This window comes from Oryctolagus cuniculus, chromosome 3 (assembly GCF_964237555.1).
Source record: "Oryctolagus cuniculus chromosome 3, mOryCun1.1, whole genome shotgun sequence".
Lineage (NCBI taxonomy): Eukaryota > Metazoa > Chordata > Mammalia > Lagomorpha > Leporidae > Oryctolagus > Oryctolagus cuniculus.
The window spans coordinates 62307995-62331884 of NC_091434.1; the positions used below are offsets into that span (position 1 = coordinate 62307995).

At 39.8% G+C, this 23890-nt stretch overlaps 1 protein-coding gene across 50 annotated transcripts in view; it reads left to right on the plus strand.

The window, feature by feature from the left end:
- TTN (titin) overlaps positions 1-23890 on the plus strand; it is a 273051-nt gene that overhangs the window by 15927 nt on the left and 233234 nt on the right. For 45 of the 50 annotated variants that reach the window (XM_070070523.1, XM_070070550.1, XM_070070524.1 and 42 more), the window contains exons 11-38: positions 1054-1191; positions 1775-1912; positions 2392-2529; positions 6032-6325; positions 6443-6565; positions 7800-8081; positions 8323-8388; positions 9096-9354; positions 9570-9630; positions 9740-9955; positions 11322-11464; positions 12391-12596; positions 13063-13296; positions 13399-13643; positions 14465-14706; positions 14840-15004; positions 15091-15259; positions 15360-17053; positions 17213-17494; positions 18227-18493; positions 18587-18859; positions 18972-19235; positions 19322-19582; positions 21172-21432; positions 21969-22232; positions 22325-22585; positions 22716-22976; positions 23375-23635. In XM_070070523.1, coding sequence (XP_069926624.1) covers positions 1054-1191; positions 1775-1912; positions 2392-2529; positions 6032-6325; positions 6443-6565; positions 7800-8081; positions 8323-8388; positions 9096-9354; positions 9570-9630; positions 9740-9955; positions 11322-11464; positions 12391-12596; positions 13063-13296; positions 13399-13643; positions 14465-14706; positions 14840-15004; positions 15091-15259; positions 15360-17053; positions 17213-17494; positions 18227-18493; positions 18587-18859; positions 18972-19235; positions 19322-19582; positions 21172-21432; positions 21969-22232; positions 22325-22585; positions 22716-22976; positions 23375-23635 — 7468 coding nt within the window. The remainder of the gene's footprint in view (positions 1-1053; positions 1192-1774; positions 1913-2391; positions 2530-6031; positions 6326-6442; positions 6566-7799; positions 8082-8322; positions 8389-9095; positions 9355-9569; positions 9631-9739; positions 9956-11321; positions 11465-12390; positions 12597-13062; positions 13297-13398; positions 13644-14464; positions 14707-14839; positions 15005-15090; positions 15260-15359; positions 17054-17212; positions 17495-18226; positions 18494-18586; positions 18860-18971; positions 19236-19321; positions 19583-21171; positions 21433-21968; positions 22233-22324; positions 22586-22715; positions 22977-23374; positions 23636-23890) is intronic. The other 5 variants (XM_070070577.1, XM_070070533.1, XM_070070534.1 and 2 more) reach the window with 4 other exon arrangements.

The following is a 23890-nucleotide window of genomic DNA, read 5'->3' on the forward strand; positions in this document are numbered from 1 at the left end:
GTATCAGGAGAGAGGCATTTCTTTATTTTTTTTAAACTTTTATTTAATGAGTATAAATTTCCAAAGTTCAGCTTAGGGGTTACAATGGCTTCCCCCCCCCATAACGTCCCTCCCACCCGCAGATTTTGGGGAGCACCTGTGCTCATTTTTGTTGCTCTATGGTTCTTTGTTTTTTTTTTTTTTTTTTTTTTTTTTTTTTTTTTTTTTGACAGGCAGAGTGGACAGTGAGAGAGAGAGACAGAGAGAAAGGTCTTCCTTTTGCCGTTGGTTCACCCTCCAATGGCCGCCGCTGCAGCCGGTGCACCGCGCTGATCCGATGGCAGGAGCCAGGAGCCAGGTGCTTTTCCTGGTCTCCCATGGGGTGCAGGGCCCAAGCACCTGGGCCATCCTCCACTGCACTCCCTGGCCATAGCAGAGAGCTGGCCTGGAAGAGGGGCAACCGGGACAGAATCCGGCACCCCAACCGGGACTAGAACCCGGTGTGCCGGCGCCGCAGGCAGAGGATTAGCCTATTGAGCCACGGCGCCGGCTTATGGTTCTTTGTTGACCTAGAGTTAATTTTTAAAAAATGCCCAAGTAAGCTCACAAAACACCGGAAAGGCTGGTCAGACACTGCCGGTTGGATTCCCCCTCCTCCCTGTGAATGAAAGATTTTGAATACAGCTTAGAACCCTACCTATTAGGTGTAATCTAGGGCACAGGAATGCCTGTGGCCTCTGCGATGCTGTGACTGGAAAATCGGCCAGGACGCAGTTTCACAGACATTTAGCAGTGGCCACTCACTGGGTCTCCTGAGGTCTGACCGTGTCTCAGAGATGGGCCCTTCTCAGTTCTAGATTGACTTGCTACAGACAGGTGCGCAGAAGAGGAGCCTATTCCTCAGGAAAACAAAAGTGTTTCTCTAATCACAAAAACGTGAAGTACGCCCCTGAAGTGGGATTGTGATGTTTCCCCATCACTGCGACTTCTGCATTCTCCCAAGTGTTGCACACTCATCCTGCACTTTCTTTTGTACCTTTTGCAACTCAAATCATTATTTTACCCTCAAATCAGATAAGGCACGAAACTGAGACAACCGCAGCAGCCATGCTGGTAGTTGCTGCGGCAAAATCCTCAACAGTAGAAACCCTGATGGGAGTTCAAGAAGAAACTGCCGCACAACAAGATGAAATGCACCTAACGCAGGAAAAGGTGATGGCTCCCTGGTGACGTGCAAGCCACTCATGCACCATTTCATTTGCAAGCCACCTACTTTTCATCATGGGTCCTAATCATCACTTTTTTACTTCTCCTCTTCTCATAAGCAGAAAACGCCTTCAGAAATCTCTAATGAGTCTTGGCCACCCATCTGGCTTTCACTGTCACTATGCACGCCTAACTTTAAGACTTTTTGGATTGTTACTAATATGACAATATGATTCACTGAAATGTCTTCCTGTGGAAGTAGATTCTAGTGTACCTATACAAATCAGTTGGTAATACACAAAATGATACGCTGTTGATGGCTCAACTGGAATTTCCCACAGTTTATATTCATGATGTGAGAAAGAGAAATAGCACGTATTGGTCTGTTATTGCTAAATCACATTTTTGTTTTAAATTAAACATATTATTTTGATTTTTTTTCCCAGTGAAATGGTATGGATAATCAAAGCAAAATGTCCTTGAACAGGAAGGAATTTTGTTTCCTTCCTCATCTTTGAGTTTGGTTTCTTTTCTTAGAGGTTTATGATGTTTAATGACTATTTCTCACTTTTTTCCACCATATTACCAGATGATGAAGGAAACTAGGAAAACAGTGGTACCTAAAGTCATAGTTGCCACACCCAAAGTCAAAGAGCAAGATTTAGTATCAAGAAGTAGAGAAGGCATCAGCACCAAAAGAGAGCAAGTTCAAATAACTCAGGAAAAGGTGAATATAGATATTCGAGACGTGAAAAGGTTACCCTTAAACTAATTACTAGTAAACCATTAACTACTACACGGTATGAATTATTAATCTGTATTTTCCTTTTTAAATCCCCAATTTAAAAAATATGAATGTGAGACTGATTACCATTTTTTGCACATTTGATTTTCATCCCTGGATGGTGTTTGTTATTCAGTTTATTCATAATAGTTCTTTGCATGAAGATTAGCACTTTAGCTTAATTTTTAAAAAAACAGTGTAAGGAATCACCCAGAGATTTTTAAAATAGCTAACACTTCTAAGTTTTGTGATGTGATTCTCGGTCACTATATGCAGATACTGTCAAATGAAAGTTAATTTCTCTTGTGTTTTAACCCTGAATAACTTCATTTTGCATCCCCACGTGGAGGGGGGAAGAGGGTCACATTGTGTGCATTTGAAGTCTGGTAAAACTTAAACCTTGATTTTACTGTAATAATCAGATGAGAAAGGAAGCTGAGAAAACTGCCTTGTCTACAATAGCAGTTGCTACTGCTAAAGCCACAGAACAAGAAACAGTACTGAGAACTAGAGAAGGAATGGCTACTAGACAAGAACAAATCCAAGTTACTCATGGAAAGGTGACTATTGCTGTCCCAAGTGTGAAACCCCTGTTATAATACATTAATACCACATCTCAAATGAAATCCCCTATTGTAATACATTAATACCACATCTCAGAATTTTTTACGTATGAGAAGTTATTAATCAAATCTATTTTTAGGTGAACAATTGGAAACTAAAAACCAAATTATTTACTGTTGTTACTATTACTTGTTCCTTTCCCCACCCACTGATCTCTTCACTATTATTTTCAAATTCTTATTGTTAACATCTAATCATCCTCTAGAATTTCATGATTAAAATTGCATGCAGGCTAATTTTAAGAAACTCTATAAATATTTTTAAAAAGTTCTATGAGTAAATGATGAATCTTACTATCAAGGACATGTGTGGTTTGAGGGTCATAAAGTCAACATATTATATTTCAGAATATAGACTTATTTTAGTAAAGTACCTATAATTTTCTTCATGTGAAATTTTATATTTTTCCCCCTGTAACCACGAGATCAGGGAAGAAACTGAGAAAATTATAGTGCCCGCTGTAGCAGCTCCCACTAAAGCTAAGCAAGATGCAATATTGAAATCTAGAGAAGGAAGTATCCAACCAGAACAATTACAAACAAGCCATGAAAAGGTTATTGCATCTATTTGTAGCTGTAAAATTTCCATGAATTATACTACTATCCCCATGACTGTGGCATTTACCACAAATGAAATATTTACCTAAGTTTAAATTTTATTACTAATGTAGTATTTGAAATCAGCAACTAAAGTTTTTCAAATCCATTTTCACTGTGGCTTGAATCCTATTTTGTATTCCCCTAAATATTGCTTTCTTTGATTTGATTTTTTCTAACACATGACTTTTCAAAATTGGATTTTTTTCTTTTTCAGTTTTTCTAAGTTTTTACTTATTTATTTGAAAGGGGGAAAGAGTGAGAGAGAGAACAAGCACGCGCACATACTCCTAACCACTGGTTCATTCTCCAGATGCCTGCAACAGTCCCAAACTTAGGCTGAATCTGGGAGCTGGAGACTCAATACAGGTCTCCTATGTGGGTGATGGGACCTCAATTGCTGTGTCTCCACCACAGCCTCCCAGGGTCTACATTAGCAGGAAGCTGGAGTCGGGAGTCAGAGCTAGGATTCAAATGCAGGCACTCCAATATAGGACATGGCCTTCCTAGCCAGCATCTTACCCTCTAGACTAAACACTCACCACTAATACATGATTAGGTTAAAATTTAAAAAACCTTTACCCAAATCTAATATACAGTGACAAGTCGGGCTTTTAGGAGTCTCACGGATGACAGCAATTCCACTATGGAACAAGAGTGTCTTTTACTTTTTGCTTCAGTTCTGAACCACATATTTTGACTACCATATTTATGTTATTAAGTATTAGCTAAGGATGGAAGCTGAAAAAATATGTTTATACCTAAGGTAATTGTTACCACTGCAAAACCTACTGAACCAGCCACATTGCCAAAGGCTACAGAAGGATTTGCTCTTAAGCAAGAACAGACACATCTTTTCCAAGAGGAGGTGAAAACTGAGGCTGTGGAGGTGAAAACCGTTGCTTCATCCCATTTCATCATCAGCTCTCATAACTCCTCATCCGTCATCATCCATTTAATCGCTTAACTGATCAGCCAAACATTAGACATGATTAGATTCCATCCGAGTCCTCCAGAGAGTAGTCAGCATTTCTAGTTTTGAAAAACCAGATTAAATAACACTTTTCTTTGGATATTTGAATTAATTCTGAGCATATAGCTGTATGATTTGGGATCACGTAATCCAATTCATCTTCCTACTTCTGTAGCTTCTAAAATATGAAGGATATTAGAGCCCACTGAAATGTAAAGGCAGGTATCAGTGTTGCGTATTGATTAGTAGTTTCCACTAAACAGCATATGTACATAAATTTTATATACATAAATTTAACAGAAATTAGCTACTACCTCATTTTAAAGTATACTACCCTAATTAAGTTTTCCATAGGTTTTAAATTAAGAACAAAATTTACATATTTCAGATGTGTGAGTTTTTAGTCATATGACAATTTCTCTAAAACTAAGTTTTCTCATTGTTAAATAAGTAGAACTAAAACATGACTATCTTGTTGAAGACACAAATGAGATTATACACAAATGTAATCAATTTGTAATCAATTACTCTACCAGGAAAGTAATACACATTTATATTAATGTTAGCCATCAAAGGTATTAACATTTTAAATCATTTATAAAATTAAAGTCAGCTGATAGCTTAGAAAACAAATGGACAAACTTAACTTCCATCGTGAGTTTTCTAGTTTCTTCTAAAATGCAATTTAAGTGCAGATGGCATTTGCAATCCTTCAAAGCAGATCAGATTGTTTGCGGTTTCCTCGAAAGAGACACTGGATAAAGCCCATGATCACCAAAGGCCCAATTCCATCTCAGAAAATAACCTTATTTATTTTTTAGAGGATTCAGAGAACTATTTTAAAGGATATTCATATGACATATTTGAAAAATATTTCAGAGGCAACCTGGATTCTATTTATAGCAGTAGAAAAGAAAAATATTAACATTCTAGACTTACATGGCCATGTGATCTTTGTGATATACTATTTCCAAGTACTGCAGAGAATCACAATATGTAAGGCACTTGGACTGCTTTGCTTACTTTAAAAGAGAAATTCCTTTGTAAATTGTATTCCCATTTGTGCTAATCAAATTCATAGAAATGAGAAAATAATATTTGTTTCCTTATTCACTTTAACTCTTAGTAATATTGAAACTAAATTGAACTTCAATGTTAAAGGTTATTGTCTTGAATCCAAACACGCTAATACTTTCATTTTAATCATAATATTTTCATTTATGTGTTTTAAAAGAGATACGTTCTAGTAGATTGAGCAAATCGTATCCCCAGGGAATCATAAATAAATTCACACACTCATTTTGTGTATGAGCTTTCGTGTTAGCTCAGATTTGCATGCAGCTGTGTAACTCTGTGGCAACTGATTTTTCTGGATAGAAGGAGGATGGTAACTGAGCAACATTTTATGACTGCCATCGCTGCACCAACACCAGACTTAATGATCGACAAGATAATAAAAATAATCAGTGAAGATAACCACCCCAAAAATCTGATTTTCCAATTACTAGTTGACTGTCTACCTGGATAGATTACTAGAAATACTCAATCTTATAACTGTATATACATATTGTCTTGTGTCTGTGTGATTAAATGTCTAATATAATTAAACAGATGTAAGCAATGTATCTTAACATGTTTATGCAATATAACAATCATTGAAATATTAAGTTCCAGAAAGCATTTCTGAGTTACATTTCTGGACATGCTAACATTGCCGTATACCACAATGTCATCTACCTACCCATCGTGCCTTTAGGCATTTTGTGTTCTGACTGACTGGGAGGAGATTTTCCAGGAGGCTATGCCTGGGGGATTTCTCAGCCTGACTGTGACATTGCTGTGAATTAATTCTGAAAACCTTGCCTCCAGGTGGGCGTTGGGAAAAAGGCTGAAGCTGTAGCTACAGTTGTCGCTGCAGTAGACCAGGCCCGTGTTAGAGAGCCCAGAGAACCCGGGCTTCCTGAAGATTCGTACGCTCAGCAGACCACCCTGGAGTATGGATACAAGGAACACATTTCTGCCACAAAGGTAGCTGAGCATCCCAAGCGTCCAGCTTCAGAACCCCACGTTGTCCCTAAAGCAGTCAAGCCTGTAGTGATTCAGGCTCCTTCTGAGACTCATATCAAAACTACTGAACAAGTGGGAATGCACATATCATCACAGGTGAGTCTATAGCTATGGATTCCCCCAACCCCTGCCGCGTCCCTTCGTGGGAAAGCAGCCAGAACTTCTGTGCTCTCTTGGTGAGTAGTGGTGTCACTGAGTTTCATTTCATTGCAGATCAAGAAAACTACAGATGTAACAAGTGAAAGATTAGTCCATGTGGATAAACGTCCCCGCACAGCAAGCCCTCACTTTACCGTTTCAAAAATTTCTGTTCCTAAGACAGAACATGGATATGAGGTAAGAAGTTAAAGAGCATGGAAGGAAGTGTTTAGCTCAAAGGAAATAAAAATCTAAAGTGTAATAGGAGGTATCTTTGGGGCAGGCCAATGCAGGCCTCTTTCTGATGATGTCCGTTTGGATCCATGGTGGGCTCAGATGCGCCTATGGTTTGGGCTCTGAAGCTTGCCCAGGAAGGTGAGCCTAGAAGAACAGGTGGCTGTCTTGCACCTCTGAGGACACAGGAGTCCATGAAGGCTTTTTCCTGTTTCCCATTTCAGCGATAGCTCAAACCCAAGTGCTTTGATGACTATTGTTCCAATGACCCTGTAAAAGGTTGTGTATCACACGCTGGTTTTCCTTATGTTATGAGACATTTCAGGCTTACTCAGCTGTGAATGTATTTCACTTAAGAGAAAGACTATTAAGAAATCATAAATGCAGGTGCACAATACAGCAACATGGAGAGATGTGTTGTATGGTTTTTACGTTGGACTACTGGAATTGAGCAGGCCTGCACAAGTGTCTTACCTTTGTCCTTTATCAGCTCTGTCATCAGGGGACAGTGAAAATACGTGTAAAATATGTGTCAACACCTTAGCAAGCTGGCAGCATGTCATAGCTCTCAAAACTAGTGACTACTGCTCTTTGTATATTCAATTTTAAGACACAGATTTCAAACTTTATGCTTTCAAAGAATTGTAAAGTACATACAATGTCTATGTTTGAGACAATCTCAAATTATCACTGATATCAAGCAACCATAGACACCTATGGAACAAAAATAGTAAGGAAAACTTTCAAATATTTTTCTGAATGTCTATATTTTTACTTTTCATGTGGATTAGTGGTTTAAATCCTGAAGCGCTAGTTCAAACTAGTTCTCAGGAAATTTACAAAGTAATTTCTTGACGTTGTGTTATCCACAGTGTTTCAAATGCAGCATTGGGGAATGGTTAGGTGAAAATTTATGACTGAGCTGTAGAAGATCTTCAATCCTTTTATGATAAAAGCTGTAAAATAAGGAGTTCTTAACTCTTCAGATTTTAAAAATCTGTCTTACAAACGAGCAGGAATGACCAGGAGTTTTCTAATTGGTTTATCTCTGACATTCATTAGTGATGAGGAAAGCATTAAAAAAAAAAAAAAAGTACCATCGAAGAAAGAGACTCAGACTAGCACAGGAGGACTAGCGGCAAAGCACTTCTGACTTGGACGACAGAGAAATGACTTTCGTTTCTGCCTTTCCATTTAGGCGTCAATAGCCGGTAGTGCTATTGCCACGTTACAAAAAGAGTTGTCAGCCACGTCTTCTGCTCAGAAGATCACCAAATCGGTGAAGGCTCCTACCGTGAAGCCTGCGGAGGCGAGAGTACGGGCAGAGCCCACCCCCTCACCACAGTTCCCCTTCGCCGCCACCCCAGACACGTACAAGAGTCAAGCTGGCATTGAAGTGAAAAAGGAAGTGGGGGTGAGCATCACCGGCAGCGCCCTGCGCGAGGAGCGCCTGGAAGTACTGCACGGGCGGGAAGCCAAGGTCGGTCATGGGCTCGTGAGCTGTTTCTTCGCCCACTCCCATTGCTTCCACCATGGAAGAAGCACACAGGAGGGTTGCCCGTATTCTTTACCATGCTCAAACTTGATTCTGTTGGGTATGGATGGGTTGGAAGCCTTTTTTCCCAAAACTCATTTTTTTATGATTTTATGTGTGCTAGGAGTTTATGAAATTTCTCCCAATTTCATGGTCACCTTGTAACATCCTTTGTTAAAAATTGCAGGTAACAGAAATGGCAAGAGTACCTGCCCCTGCTGAAATCCCTGTTACTCCACCAACCTTAGTCTCGGTGAGTGAAGTTGGTCCTGTTGAATTCTTTTCCTGCTTGGTCGAATCACTTTAATACCTGTTTGAGAGAGCCAGCTGCACAAAGTCCTTCCCCCCATCTAACAATGGCATCAGGGAGTTTACAAATGCTAATTTTAAGGTCATGCACTATTTGGTAAAAAAAGGACTCTGTGTGGCAACCATCATTCGTGTATTCAACTTTCTAATGTGTGCAAAGCATTATTTCAGGAAATATGGAGCTATAAAGACCAATACAGATCACTTTGAAGTCTTTGCCTTGCCAGTAGAGAAATAAGTATAGCAAAATATAGAAAATGATAAGTACCATAACAGAAGGAGAAACCCTGAGTAAGATGGATTGATTCCAACAGGGGTTAACATAAAAAAATATTTGCTAAATAGGCAAATATTTACTACTATACCTTTCAGTTTCATTAGGATTTGAATATATTAGACTACCGAAGGTGCAGTTTCCCTATTACATGATATTATTACAGTTTTACTGTAGGGACTTAGAAATGCCTTGTATTGATTTCAAATTGGGAATATTCCAATTTCCAAGAAAGTCTCTTTAATAATATTTCGGGAGCCCTGGTTAAAGGCCATTTTGTAGCAATTAAAATGTGCAGGCTCAAGCCTCGCTTTTGTTATTGCACATGTACTAATAATTAATGAATATGCATGCATATCGTTATTTTCTGTTTTTAGGGCTTGAAAAACATGACGGTCATAGAAGGTGAATCTGTCACCTTGGAGTGCCACATCTCCGGATACCCATCCCCAACGGTGACGTGGTACAGAGAAGACTACCAGATCGAAAGTTCCATTGATTTCCAGATCACCTTCCAGAGTGGGATCGCTCGCCTAATGATTCGCGAAGCCTTCGCTGAAGACAGCGGGCGATTCACTTGCAGTGCTGTGAACGAGGCCGGAACTGTCAGCACATCCTGCTATCTGGCAGTGCAGGGTCGGTGGCCACTCCCACAGTCCTAACACGTGTCCAACTCTTGGTCAACACTCGGCTCATGATACGGTTTTTGCGTACTTCCCATCAGGGTCCTCTTTTGGAATTGGGGGTTATATTATGGGGCTCACTGCACTGTTGTTGCTAAGCGGGGGTCACTAATGGAGCAGACTAAAAAACTGACTTCAATGAGAACCTTTTTTTTTGTCTTCTTCTAGTGTCAGAAGAGTTTGAAAAGGAAACAACTGTGGCTGAGAAACTGACCACAGAAGAGAAACGGTAAACTACTTTTTTGCTAGTTAGATGCTGTTTTAACACAGTTTTGACTCTGTCCTAGTATTGGCAAATTGCAATCCAGAAGCTAACGTGAAGGAAATGATCTTTGCAGCTTTGTTGAGTCAAGAGATGTGGTAATGACGGATACCACTATCACAGAGGAACAAGCGATGCCCGGGGAACCTGCTGCACCCTTCTTTATTACAAAACCGGTGGTCCAGAAACTGGTGGAAGGTGGGAGCGTTGTGTTTGAGTGCCAGATTGGTGGCAACCCCAAGCCCCACGTCTACTGGAAAAAATCTGGTGTTCCTCTAACCACTGGATACAGGTATCTTGATGGCTGAGTCACAGTGTGCCCTACAGTTTTTATAGTATGTATATGGAGATGAGCGAGAAGTAGAAGTTACTAGCCTACCAACCTCTGAATGCAGGCTCTTTTGTTGTGAAGGCTTCATAGCTTATTTTGAGGCATTTGCACATATTTATATGCAACTTTTAGAGAGATAAAGCTATATAACAAAAGTGGATGGGAGATGTATTTCTTTATATTCTACTTTAATTCTTTGATTGTGCCAGTGAAATAGAAAAAGTAGTGTGGACTTTTATCCACACATGTTCTCTCTCCCTGAAAGCATTTGAGACAACTTTTAATAAAAGCATATAATAATTAAGTCACTCACTTTTATAACTTACCTCTTATTCTCTGTATATTGTGACTTGAAGATTTTTCCCTTTTGCTAAGATAATAAAGATATCATGCATAAAAAAATAATTAAGTCACTAAAAGAAAAAAGAATAGGGGGGCATGTAATACAGAAGAAAGCTAGTTATGAAAAATTTATGTTAATAAAATTTCTGCAATTGAATATAAAATTTAACTCTGACTTTCCTGCAACTCAAGGCTAAAAAAGGGCAGCCTGATTTTTAGATTTAAAAATGTAGGTGCTGGAGTAGGTGTTGTGGTACAGCTGGCTAAACTGCTGTTTGGGATGCCCATGTCCCATATCTGAGTGCCAGTTCAAGTCCCTGCTACTCTGCATTTCCAATCCAGCTTCTTGCTAATGTGCCCAGGAGGCAGCAGACAATGTTGCAAGTCCTTGGGCCCCTTCCACCCCCATGGGACACCCAGATGGAGTTCCTGGCTCCTAGCTGCCACCTGGCTCTGCCTCAGTTGCTGTGGCCATTTGAAGAGTGAGCTATCAGATGGAACATTTCTCTGTCTCTTTATCTCTTTTTCTCACTCTGCCTTTCAAATAAACAAATCTTTAAAAATGTAGATGTCATATCTTAATAAGAAATATGGTGTACTAGAGGCCTGATAAGGAATTTATTGTTTTGATTTTCATTTGATCTTCAAGTACATACTGAACAAAGACAAAGTATTTATTGTTTAACTGATCTCACCATTTGCATAAACACCGATACTACTAATTTCCATTTGTGTGATCCCAGCAGTCTTATATTCTATAATTTATTTGAAAGAGTACATGAACATTCTTTTAAATGAACATCTGAATGTTCAGTCCTCATGTCTTAAGTTCATGCATTTCCCTAAATGTTCAGCAGTCTCATATTCTATGGATGAGCTGAGTTCCATGTTTAGAATTTTGTTCTACAGATCCATTCACAAATAAGTCCAGTTCTCTTACTCAAATAAGTTTCTTATGAATGCTTATTTGTTCTTTTCCATAAAGGTACAAAGTGAGTTACAACAAACAAACTGGTGAATGTAAACTGGTGATTTCTATGACTTTTGCTGATGACGCTGGAGAATACACTATTGTTATTCGTAACAAGCACGGAGAAACCTCTGCATCTGCTTCCTTGCTTGAAGAAGGTACGGGGGAGTCACAGTGGCCCCTGGGTGCATGATGGGAACTGGAATTCAGGGAAGCAGCTGCGGCCTGCGTTTGCTAAAAGCCCTGTTGCAGTGTCCCGGCTCTGATACTCCGCCTGCCTCCCTTGGCTCCAGCTATGAAGGAAATGTTCTAGACAGTGTGGTTTCAAAAGCCATATTGATGTTGAAGTCCTGAATTACGGCAGTAGTTTCTGCTTGGTGATGGGTGGCACCGATCTTTCCCTCTGAAGGTGCAGAGATTGAGTCTAGTTGCCCCTCTAGCACAGGAAGGGGACACTAGAGAGCACAGTGCAAGCAGTGGGAAACTGGAGGGTGTGTGCCTGCCTCAGGGAGCCAGGAGCTCCCCTGCCCTCCACCACAAGGGCACACCAAGCTCAGTGTTACTAGGGTCCAGTGTTTTAAATACAAGCTGTAAATCCAGATTTTCATGTTCATGATTTGAAAAAGTACAACGTAACCGCATTCATGCCAAGCAAGATATATCTGTGGGTCACCATGATCTCTGCTAGCTATTTAAAGTGGACCATGCCATACTCTGTCTCATTCGATCTGTACAGCATAGTGGAAGAAGTTGGGATATTATCCTCATTTAACAGATAAAGCACTTAAGATTCAGAAAGTTAAAAGATGCTAAAAACCACACAGCAAATTAGGAAGATCGCTAGGATAGATCACAAAGGGCTGGCTGCTGATAGAAAAAAATTTCTGCAACAATAGTGGCTAGTTGCAGTTGGTTTTGAAATTCAATCTAACAAATATTTGCTGAACATTTTGATAACAGAAATTTGGAAAATCTGGTTTTTTGATTATTAGCTTTCCCTAGCATAGGGCTTGCCTGAATGAATAGTGGCATGAATTATTTCTAATAGGAATATTAAAAATTAACTTATGTTCTTAACTCCTAGCTGAGTATGAATCACTAATGAAGTCCCAGCAAGAAATGCTTTACCAGACACAAATGACTGCATTTGTTCAAGAACCCAAAGTTGGAGAAATAGCACCTGGATTTGTATACTCTGAGTATGAAAAAGAGTATGAAAAAGAACAGGCCTTAATTAGGAAGAAGATGGCCAAAGATACTGTAATGGTTAGAACATTTGTGGAAGACCAGGTGAGTATACTGACCACATAAAACATCTCATAAATTATACTTTCCTTCCATAATGTACCTTTTTTTGTTTGATGTTTTCATTTTCAATTGATAGGGTCAGAGTTAGACAAATATGACAAGGTATAATTTCACTGCTGACAACTTTACTTAATCTTCATGACATGTTACACCTGTGACACGAAGAAGAAGTATTTCATATACACAGCAAGATACGACTTTAGAAATAGCACCACATATTATTTTCAGGCAAAGACAAATGTCATCATAACCAAGTTCATGGTTGCTGAGATCCTTTCATCTGTGTGATGAACATCTCAAATATAACCTTACTCTTAGAGGATCTCTGGATTCATTTCCTAATCTAAAACATCATCCAGCCCTTAGCTCTGAAACTCATGCATTCTTAAAGAATTTCGATCAGTGAGTATGTATCTTTTTTAACAAATGTCATCTTTTTACTGCATAGGAATTCCATATTTCTTCCTTTGAAGAGAGACTCATTAAAGAAATTGAATACAGAATAATAAAGACTACATTAGAAGAACTTCTTGAAGAAGATGGAGAAGAAAAGATGGCAGTTGACATTTCTGAATCTGAAGCCATTGAATCTGGCTTTGAATTAAGAATCAAGAACTACAGAATTCTTGAGGGGATGGGTGTCACTTTTCATTGCAAAATGTCTGGCTATCCATTGCCCAAGGTATATAACACGACCGTTTATCACATGCCACAAGAAGCAAATTAAGTTACAAGATAACTATTTTATCTGAATTGTATTCACTTAGCCTGGTATTCTTTACAGATTGCATGGTACAAAGATGGCAAGCGTATCAAACCTGGAGAGAGATACCAAATGGACTTCCTACAAGATGGCAGAGCCAGCCTGCGCATACCTGTTGTCCTTCCGGAAGATGAAGGCATCTACACTGCGTTTGCCAGCAACATTAAAGGAAATGCCATCTGCTCGGGGAAGTTGTATGTGGAGCCCGCTGCACCTCTTGGAGCTCCAACTTACATACCCACACCAGAGCCAGTGAGCAGAATCCGGTAAGACTTGTTATAATTTGGGTCGTGCAGTATTTACATTATTTTAAAACATCAGCTACTCTAGTAGCAAATTACTATTGTGCGAGAGAAAAATCAGACTGAGAGAGCCAAGAGACTCAGCATTGGCAATGCTAATAATTGCCACAAGTTCATTCTTGCAAAGAATTTTCGTTAGTGTAACATATTATGCATTTTTTGGTGTCATGGCTAATGTGTTCATTAGTTTATACAACAACTCTGAAATGTAGGGACTACTAGAACACTGCGGAAATAGGAACACTGAGGCTCTGGTAGCCTGGAGAAATTGCCTTAATTTAGGCAGCCTAGAAATGGTAGTGCTAGCATGGAAGGCTCAAGCCAGTGTAGATGCAGTGTGATAGTTTTGTTTCATTTTGTTTCCAAATAAGATTTTTATGTTTTCTGCCACTCCTATTAAGAAAGTGTTTGCTTCTTTTTCTGTGATTTTTATCCTTTAGTTTCTTTAACATTTATTAAGAAGTTTTAGTAGTTGAATCACAAAGGTAAGGTGACTAATTAAATCCAAGTGAGGAGTAAAAGATGGCGTTAAAGATTGCTCCAAGAGTTTGAACCCGAGTACTTGGGTATGTTGAGTGACTACTGACCAGAGTGAGAATGTAAGAAACATACAGCTTTGGGGATAGTAATAATATACTTTGTTGTCAGTCCCAAGGAGCTTGAGTTGCCTTCTGTTATCAGCAAGAAGAAAAATTGGCAGTAATATTAATGAATAAGACAGGGGTTTATTTTGCTGAGTTTTCGTATGCTTCATGGGAATGTTCTGATTTACCCCTCTTTTCCAGATCTGTTTCTCCACGGTCAGTAAGCAGGTCTCCCATACGCATGTCTCCTGCCAGGATGTCCCCTGCGCGAATGTCGCCTGGACGCAGGCTGGAGGAAACAGATGAGTCACAACTGGAAAGACTGTACAAGCCAGTTTTTGTGTTAAAACCCACTTCTTTCAAATGTCTAGAAGGTCAAAGTGCAAGATTTGACTTAAAAGTTGTGGGTAGACCTATGCCGGAGACCTTCTGGTTTCATAATGGTAATTGTCATCAGGTTTTGCTCATGACCCATTAAATGAAAAACAAAAAACAAAAAACAACTCATGTTTATGTCCAAAGCTTTTTGAAAACTATTTTTTTAAATATGTTTTCTGTTTCACTTATCTTTGACAGGCCAGCAAGTTGTCAATGACTATACCCATAAAGTAGTCATTAAAGAAGACGGTACCCAGTCACTGATTATTGTCCCTGCCACACCCAGCGATTCTGGGGAATGGACCGTGGTTGCCCAAAATCGGGCAGGCAAATCTACAATTTCAGTGATTTTAACTGTGGAAGGTAAAAAAACAATAAATAGATGACCTATCACTTGGGTTTTGTCAGGTATTTCATCCCTATTCTCAACTGTGACCTTTCTTCTTCAGCTGTGGAACATCAGGTGAAACCAGTGTTTGTGGAAAAACTGAAAAATGTCAATGTAAAGGAAGGTGCCCGACTTGAAATGAAAGTCAGAGCGACGGGTAATCCCAACCCTGATATTGTATGGTTGAAAAACAGTGACATCATTGTGCCACATAAATACCCAAAAATCATGTAAGCATGTTTGTAAATAATAAACCTAAGCTTATTATACAAATCCCATAACCAAGGAAGCACTGTTCTTCTATATTGATTTTCCCCTCTCTTTTTGTAGAATTGAAGGAACTAAGGGACAAGCTGCCCTTAAAATCGATTCCACTGTCAGCCAAGATTCTGCGTGGTATACTGCGACTGCTATCAATAAGGCTGGCCGAGACACTACACGATGCAAAGTAAATGTTGAAGTTGAGTTTGCAGAGCCTGAACCGGAGAGAAGACTCATCATCCCACGAGGGACATACAGAGCAAAGGAGATTGCAGCCCCAGAACTGGAACCCCTCCATTTGCGATATGGTCAAGAACAGTGGGAAGAGGGTGACCTCTATGACAAAGAGAAACAACAGAAGCCATTTTTCAAGAAAAAACTCTCTTCCTTAAGACTTAAGCGCTTTGGTCCGGCCCACTTTGAATGCAGGCTAACACCAATTGGTGATCCTACAATGGTGGTGGAATGGCTCCATGATGGAAAGCCACTGGAAGCAGCCAACAGGCTCCGTATGATCAATGAATTTGGGTACTGCAGCCTTGATTACGGAGTCGCATATTCTAGAGACAGCGGCGTCATTACTTGCAGAGCCACGAACAAATACGGAACAGATCACACCTCTGCTACCCTGATTGTGAAAGATGAGAAAAGTCTCGTGGAAGAGTCTCAGTTGCCTGAGGGGAGGAAAGGCTTACAGAGAATTGAAGAATTAGAGCGAATGGCTCACGAAGGTGCACTGACCGGTGTAACCGCAGATCAAAAAGAAAAGCAAAAGCCAGACATTGTCTTGTACCCAGAGCCAGTAAGAGTACTTGAAGGCGAGACAGCTAGGTTCCGATGCCGAGTTACAGGCTACCCTCAGCCCAAGCTCAACTGGTACCTCAACGGACAGCTCATCCGCAAAAGCAAACGGTTCCGAGTTCGTTATGATGGTATTCATTATCTGGACATTGTGGACTGCAAATCTTATGACACAGGTGAAGTCAAGGTCACCGCAGAAAATCCTGAGGGTGTCATAGAGCACAAAGTGAAACTTGAGATCCAACAGAGGGAAGATTTTAGATCTGTCCTTAGGCGAGCCCCTGAACCAAAGCCTGAGTTTCACATCCATGAATCAGGAAAACTTCAGTTTGAAGTACAAAAAGTAGACAGACCTGTGGACACCTCTGAAACCAAAGAAGTCGTGAAGCTGAAGAGGGCTGAGAGAATTACCCACGAAAAGGTGTCTGAAGAGTCAGAAGAGCTGCGCAGCAAGTTCAAGCGCAGGACGGAGGAGGGCTATTACGAAGCCATCACCGCTGTGGAGCTGAAGTCTCGCAAGAAGGATGAGTCCTATGAGGAGCTCCTAAAGAAGACGAAAGATGAACTTCTCCACTGGACCAAAGAGCTAACCGAAGAGGAGAAGAAAGCCCTTGCTGAAGAAGGCAAAATCACTATTCCATCTTTCAAACCTGACAAAATTGAACTAAGTCCTAGCATGGAGGCCCCCAAAATCTTTGAAAGAATCCAAAGCCAGACAGTGGGCCAAGGGTCTGATGCTCACTTCCGCGTTAGAGTCGTTGGGAAACCAGACCCTGAATGTGAATGGTATAAAAATGGTGTAAAAATTGAGCGTTCCGACCGAATCTACTGGTACTGGCCGGAAGACAACGTGTGTGAGTTGGTCATAAGGGATGTGACTGCCGAGGACTCTGCCAGCATCATGGTAAAGGCCATCAATATCGCTGGGGAAACCTCAAGTCATGCATTCTTACTTGTCCAAGGTAATTTGAATCCTTCATGTCATAGGCCAATCTCCAGGTGTCTGAATATCCCCTAGAGTATTTCTTCCTGTTGTTCTGTTCTGTTCCTCCCATTGTGGCTGAAATTTAATACAACGTGATTTTCTTTTTCTTTTTCTTTTTTTTTTTTTTTTTTTGTAGCCAAGCAATTGATCAATTTCACACAAGAATTACAAGATGTTGTTGCTAAGGAAAAAGACACCATGGCAACCTTTGAATGTGAAACTTCAGAGCCGTTTGTCAAAGTGAAATGGTATAAAGACGGTGTGGAGATTCACGAAGGAGACAAATACAGGATGCACTCTGATAGAAAGGTGCACTTCCTGTCTGTGCTCACCATCGACACATCGGACGCTGAAGACTACAGCTGTGTACTTGTAGAAGATGAAAATATCAAGACAACAGCTAAACTTATTGTTGAAGGTAAAAAGATGATGATGTTATTTACTTAAAATTTACAGTCAACCTTAGTATGTGATTAAAGTCGATATGTCACTTTGTTTTCTTAAAAGGAATTCTTTGGGAATTAAACTTTAGGGCAAGAATCACACATGCTATATTCCTCATTAAGAATATTGGTGCCCGGTGCCACGGCTCACTTGGCTAATCCTCCACCTGTGGCACCAGAACCCCGAGTTCTAGTCCCAGTTGGGGCGCCAGATTCTGTCCTGGTTGCTCCTCTGCTGTGGCCCGGGAAAGCAGTGGAGGATGGCCCAGGTGCTTGGGCCCTGCACCCGCATGGGAGACCAGGAGGAAGCACCTGGCTCCTGGCTTCGGATCGGCACAGCATGCTGGCCATAGCGGCCATTTGGGGGGTGAACCAACGGAAAAGGAAGACCTTTCTCTCTCTCTCTCTCTCACTGTCTAACTCTGCCTGTCAAAAAAAAAAAAAGAATTTTGGCAATTTGTATTTTAAAGGGACAATATTATTTTTAAAAACTTTATTGAAACATAGTTCTATGGCTTGAAAATAATTTAAAGTTAGAATAAGTCATTTTTATTGAAAATTTATTTCTCAATGTGACTTCAGGTAGAAGTTAAGAATATTGCTGACAGTGTGGGGGAGATAAGAGATATTCAAGGTGTTGTCTGGATCCTAAGACTAGATGCATGAGTCTCCAGAGAAAGTAATTTATGTGTTTTCTTATACTTCAGGTGCAGTTGTTGAGTTTGTGAAAGAACTTGAAGATATAGAAGTTCCCGAATCATTTTCAGGAGAACTAGAGTGTATTGTATCTCCAGAAAATATAGAAGGCAAATGGTATCATAATAACGTGGAGCTTAAATCCAATGGCAAGTATACAATTACATCTCGCCGTGGACGTCAGAACCTCACAGTCAAGGATGTCACCAAAGAGGACCAGGGAGAATACAGCTTTGTCGTTGATGGGAAAAAGACAACCTGTAAACTGAAGATGAGACGTAAGTCTTCCCATTCTTGTCAGCCTACGGTGAGCATTACTGGAGTATATTGATAAAAATGATCATGACCTTTTATTCGCTTTTATTTTACAGCCCGCCCTATTGCTATCTTACAAGGACTTAGCGATCAAAAAGTCTGTGAGGGTGACATTGTCCAGCTTGAAGTCAAAGTCTCCTTAGAAAACGTGGAAGGCGTCTGGATGAAAGATGGCCAAGAAGTGCAATCTAGTGACAGAGTTCACATTGTGATAGACAAACATTCCCATATGCTTCTCATTGAAGACATGACTAAGGAAGATGCTGGAAATTACTCCTTCACTATTCCAGCCCTTGGACTGTCCACCAGTGGACGTGTCTCTGTCTATAGTGAGTGCTACTTAGCGTTATGCTTCCATTGAAAGTGAGGTGAAGGCCTTTAATGAGCAGACATATTAGATAAAATCTGTATTCATGATTCTTTTGTGTATGTATTTTGTAGGTGTTGATGTGATAACACCTCTGAAAGATGTCAATGTGCTTGAGGGTACCAAAGCGGTGCTGGAATGTAAGGTCTCGGTCCCTGATGTGACATCTGTTAAATGGTTCTTAAATGATGAACAAATCAAGCCTGATGACCGTGTGCATGCCATTGTCAAAGGCACAAAGCAGAGACTGGTGATCAACCGAACTCATGCTTCAGATGAAGGACCTTACAAGCTTATGGTTGGCAGAGTTGAAACCAGCTGTAACCTTTCAGTAGAAAGTCAGTAGCATTCCACTCAACTAAGCATTATTTTGAGCATTGTACTTTCCCAGTGTAACAATAACCAATTGATTATTTTTCCACAGAAATTAAAATTATCAGAGGTCTTCGTGACCTTACCTGTACAGAAACTCAAAACGTGGTCTTTGAGGTTGAGCTGAGCCACTCAGGAATTGATGTCTTGTGGAATTTTAAGGACAAGGAAATTAAACCCAGTTCTAAATACAAAATTGAAGCTCATGGAAAAATATATAAGTTGACGGTTTTAAATATGATGAAAGATGATGAAGGAAAATATACATTTTATGCTGGGGAAAATATGACATCTGGAAAGCTTACTGTGGCAGGTTGGTGCATCTATGACCTAAGTTCTTGTGTGGAGTGGTTGTTTAAATTTTAGAAATCACTGTCCATTTCCCCATTCACTCCCATCAGCTTCCTACTTCCATGCCTCTGCTTAGGCTGTTCTCTAAGCCAGTGGAACCATGGACACTTTCCCCAGCAGCCTAAATTCTAAGTATTCTTCCAGACCTACCTCAGATGTCATCTCCAAGGGACCTCCCTTAATCTCCCCATTTGTGTAGAATCTCTTCCTTTCTTCGCCCCACAATCATTTCCTGTGTGCCTATGTCATGGCCTTTATCATAAACTTGTGTTATTCCCTGTTTCCTCTTCCCACCAGAGTATAGTCTCCTGAAATGTGAAACTGTTTCTCTTGTTTGTATTTTCTAATACATTGCACAAATGGATGATCCATGAATGTTTGCTGAATGGAGATTTATTTAAACTTGCCTACTCTAAATATTTCTTTTTAAAGCACTTTGGCTCCTTTAAATTTTTTATCTCAAATTTCTTTCATACATTTTAGGAACCAAACGAATATTTTTAAATAAAATTTATTGTGTTTGTATATCTTTTTCTTATGACACAAAGTAAATATAGGATCATTCTCATTCAGCAGAAATATTAGCTTTGGCAGGAAGAATCACAAGTGTAAGCCAATTGTCAGTGAAAATCTAGAAGTCATGATTAGTTTGTTCGGTTCCGTACAATTTCAGTTTGAAAAGTGCACATGTGATGTTCAGGTTCAGTTTTGCTGTCCATGACATCTGGTATTCAAGCAAGTCTTAAAGTGATGATGTGTCCTACTTGGAATGAAAGTTTCCACCATTTTTTATTTATTATATTTCCTCAGAGATTTGACCATGAAAATGCTTGTAAATCTAATTTCAGTTCTGTTCTTTGATAAATTTAATATAAATCACATGTTTTCAAATGTGTGAAAACAAAGAAGAATTATTATGAACCCCTATGTGATTTTATGCAACATTTGTCAAGTGCCTAATTATAAGCCAGATAAATTGAGGAACTCAGAACACAGAAATGAATAAAGTATGATTTTTATTGAGTAATTCACAACTTAAAGAGCAATGGATATATAAGCAAATTATTATAGCAGTAATTATTTCTACCAGTGGATCTTGGGTGTGAAGATGGGGGAAAATGTCACAGAAAAGATGACATTTGTCAACACAGTGATTTTTAGTATACAGGAATTTCTAATGTCATAGTTGTTCAGAAAAATTTTTTCCAATGATATGTCAAACATTTCCCCAGAAAATAATGTTTAAAAGAGCAAGCAAAATGCTTTTGGAAAAGGAATTGACTTAAAAGCCATCCATGTGGTATATCATGCATTATTCTTGATTAACTGAATTGTCAGTTGCTTTTGCTTTGCAAATTTCTGTAGTTATCAGTCATACATACCTAAAATAAGGATTTCTGTGGTGCCTTCTCCATATGGGTAAAGATATTCCTATTAGACACATAATGATCAATATAATTTTAAATTCAATATTTTATATTGAATTGTGCAAAGATTTCCTTGTGTAAATATTTTGAGAGGATTCACACTTGTGCTTCTCTTAATCCAAAGGAGGGGCCATCTCCAAGCCACTCACAGATCAGACAGTAGCTGAATCCCAGGAAGCTGTTTTTGAATGTGAAGTTGCCAACCCAGATTCTGAAGGTGAATGGCTGAAGGAAGGCAAACATCTACCACTGAGTAACGCTGTCCGAAGTGAATCTGATGGCCACAAAAGGAGACTTATCATTGCTGCCACCAAGTTAGATGACATTGGAGAATACACCTACAAGGTGGCTACCTCGAAAACATCTGCCAAACTCAAAGTTGAAAGTAAGTGATATAGAAACAGACTTTTCCTACACATCCTTTATAAATCATACTACTTCTTTAACTGTTATCACTATGAAAGTCAAGTGATATATACATGTTCGATGTCATCAACTTCCTTTCATACAATCTTTATAAATTCTCTCTCTACTTTATTTCTGAGCTGTACACCACCAGGTGCAAAATTGCTCATCAGGTATGTTTACATGCAGAAGCCGTTTCTCAGGTTCTGTGAAACACCTAAGTCAGGCACTCTGATTCTCCATTCTTTCACGCTTCTGCACTCAGTCTATTAAACTTTTAGTATAGGACTAAGAAAACTTCATCCCATCAAGTATAGAACAATATCACACAGTACATGTTTCCAACTGGATACTAGATCGCCCTGAATAACTTCAAGATGTCCTTAAAAACAGATATGCTGCATAAATGCAACATTTTTTTTTTTGCATGATGACTGGGCAGTGACCTTGTTGAGGACTGCTTTTCCTTGGTCATGTCATGTACATTTTCTAAAACAACCATAACTTTCTCTTCAGCTGTCAAAATTAAGAAGACTCTGAAGAACCTCACAGTGACAGAGACACAGGATGCCGTCTTCACTGTTGAGCTCACACACCCTAATGTCAAAGGTGTCCAATGGATCAAAAATGGAGTTGTGCTGAAATCCAACGATAAGTATGATATCTCCGTCAAAGGAACGATTTATACTCTGAGAGTTAAAAACTGTGCCATCGTGGATGAGTCTGTGTATGGCTTCAAACTCGGAAGGCTAGGAGCCAGTGCCAGACTGCACGTGGAGAGTAAGTTAACTTAGAAAGACTTTACAAGTAGCAAGCCCATGTTTGCCAGTAAGTTATCCATATCACTGAATTGCTCCAATTTTCCTCATTAGCTGTCAAGATCATTAAAAAACCAAAGGATGTGACTGCCTTGGAAAATACCACTGTAGCCTTTGAAGTCAGCGTTTCCCATGACACCGTTCCAGTAAAATGGTTCCATAAGAATGTGGAGATTAAACCAAGTGACAAACACAGAATGATCTCAGAAAGGAAGGTTCACAAGCTGATGCTGCAGAACATTGCCCCCTCGGATGCTGGGGAATACACAGCGGTGGTGGGGCAACTGGAGTGCAAAGCAAAACTGTTTGTGGAGAGTAAGTATTACTGTCTCCATGGCACTCCTCCTTGGAGAGCCCATGCATTCATTCATCTGTGGTTTTCCCCCCTCCATCTAATTTTAAAAATAAAATCGTTTAACTGAGATGCTCTCTGATTTTTCCTAAGCATTGCATATTACAAAAACCATGAAAAGTATTGAAGTGCCTGAGACCAAAACTGCCTCTTTCGAGTGTGAGGTGTCCCACTTCAATGTCCCTTCCATGTGGCTGAAGAACGGTGTAGAAATTGAGATGAGTGAGAAGTTCAAGATAGTGGTGCAGGGCAAGCTCCACCAGCTGATCATCATGAACACCAGCTCCGAGGACTCAGCAGAGTACACATTTGTCTGTGGCAATGACCAAGTCAGCGCCACCCTCACAGTGACACGTAAGTAAGAGGAAAGACTCAGTTACTGCATTCAGCACTTTTCCTTCCTGACCGCTTACTTAGTCCACTCAGCACTCCTTGCTGGAAACATCTACCATGCGTTCACATGGAATGAGTCACTGGCATCTTCTTCTGAGTGACATTTCTTAGAGTCGCATTGAAAGGTTACCTAGAAGCATGCTCCATGTATATCACGTGATCTTTCTGTCCCTGTCTTTGTTGCTGTCAGTCTGCACATGGGCATGTGAAAGCACACATGTATCAAAGCTCATGTCTCCAAAAACTGTAATCATCTCAGCATTACCAAAAGCATTCCAAATTTTCATTCTGCACTCATTGTAACTCACTTCATGTTGACATGAGGTCCCTTCATGTGTTTTTCCTCTCCCTCTTTGCAGCAATCATGATAACATCCATGCTGAAGGATATCAATGCTGAGGAAAAAGATACTATTACCTTTGAGGTGACAGTGAACTATGAAGGCATCTCTTACAAATGGCTAAAGAATGGTGTGGAAATCAAATCAACTGACAGGTGCCAGATGCGAACCAAAAAGCTCACACACTCACTGAACATCAGGAATGTTCACTTTGGGGATGCTGCTGACTACACCTTTGTGGCTGGAAAAGCAACATCAACAGCCACGCTTTATGTGGAAGGTATGGCTTCATAAATGCCATGTCCATTGATGACATACTATATAAAATGTTACTGCATGAACTGATGAATTGTGGCATAAAGATACAATGGGATATTATTCAAAAATAAAAAGGAAGTACTGATACATGATACAACATGCATGAACCCTGAAAACTTTATGCTACAGAAAAAAAAGAAAGCCACAAAGGACATTATATTGTTGTATTCCATTTATCTGAAATGTTTAGAGTATACGAATCTATACAGACATGAAT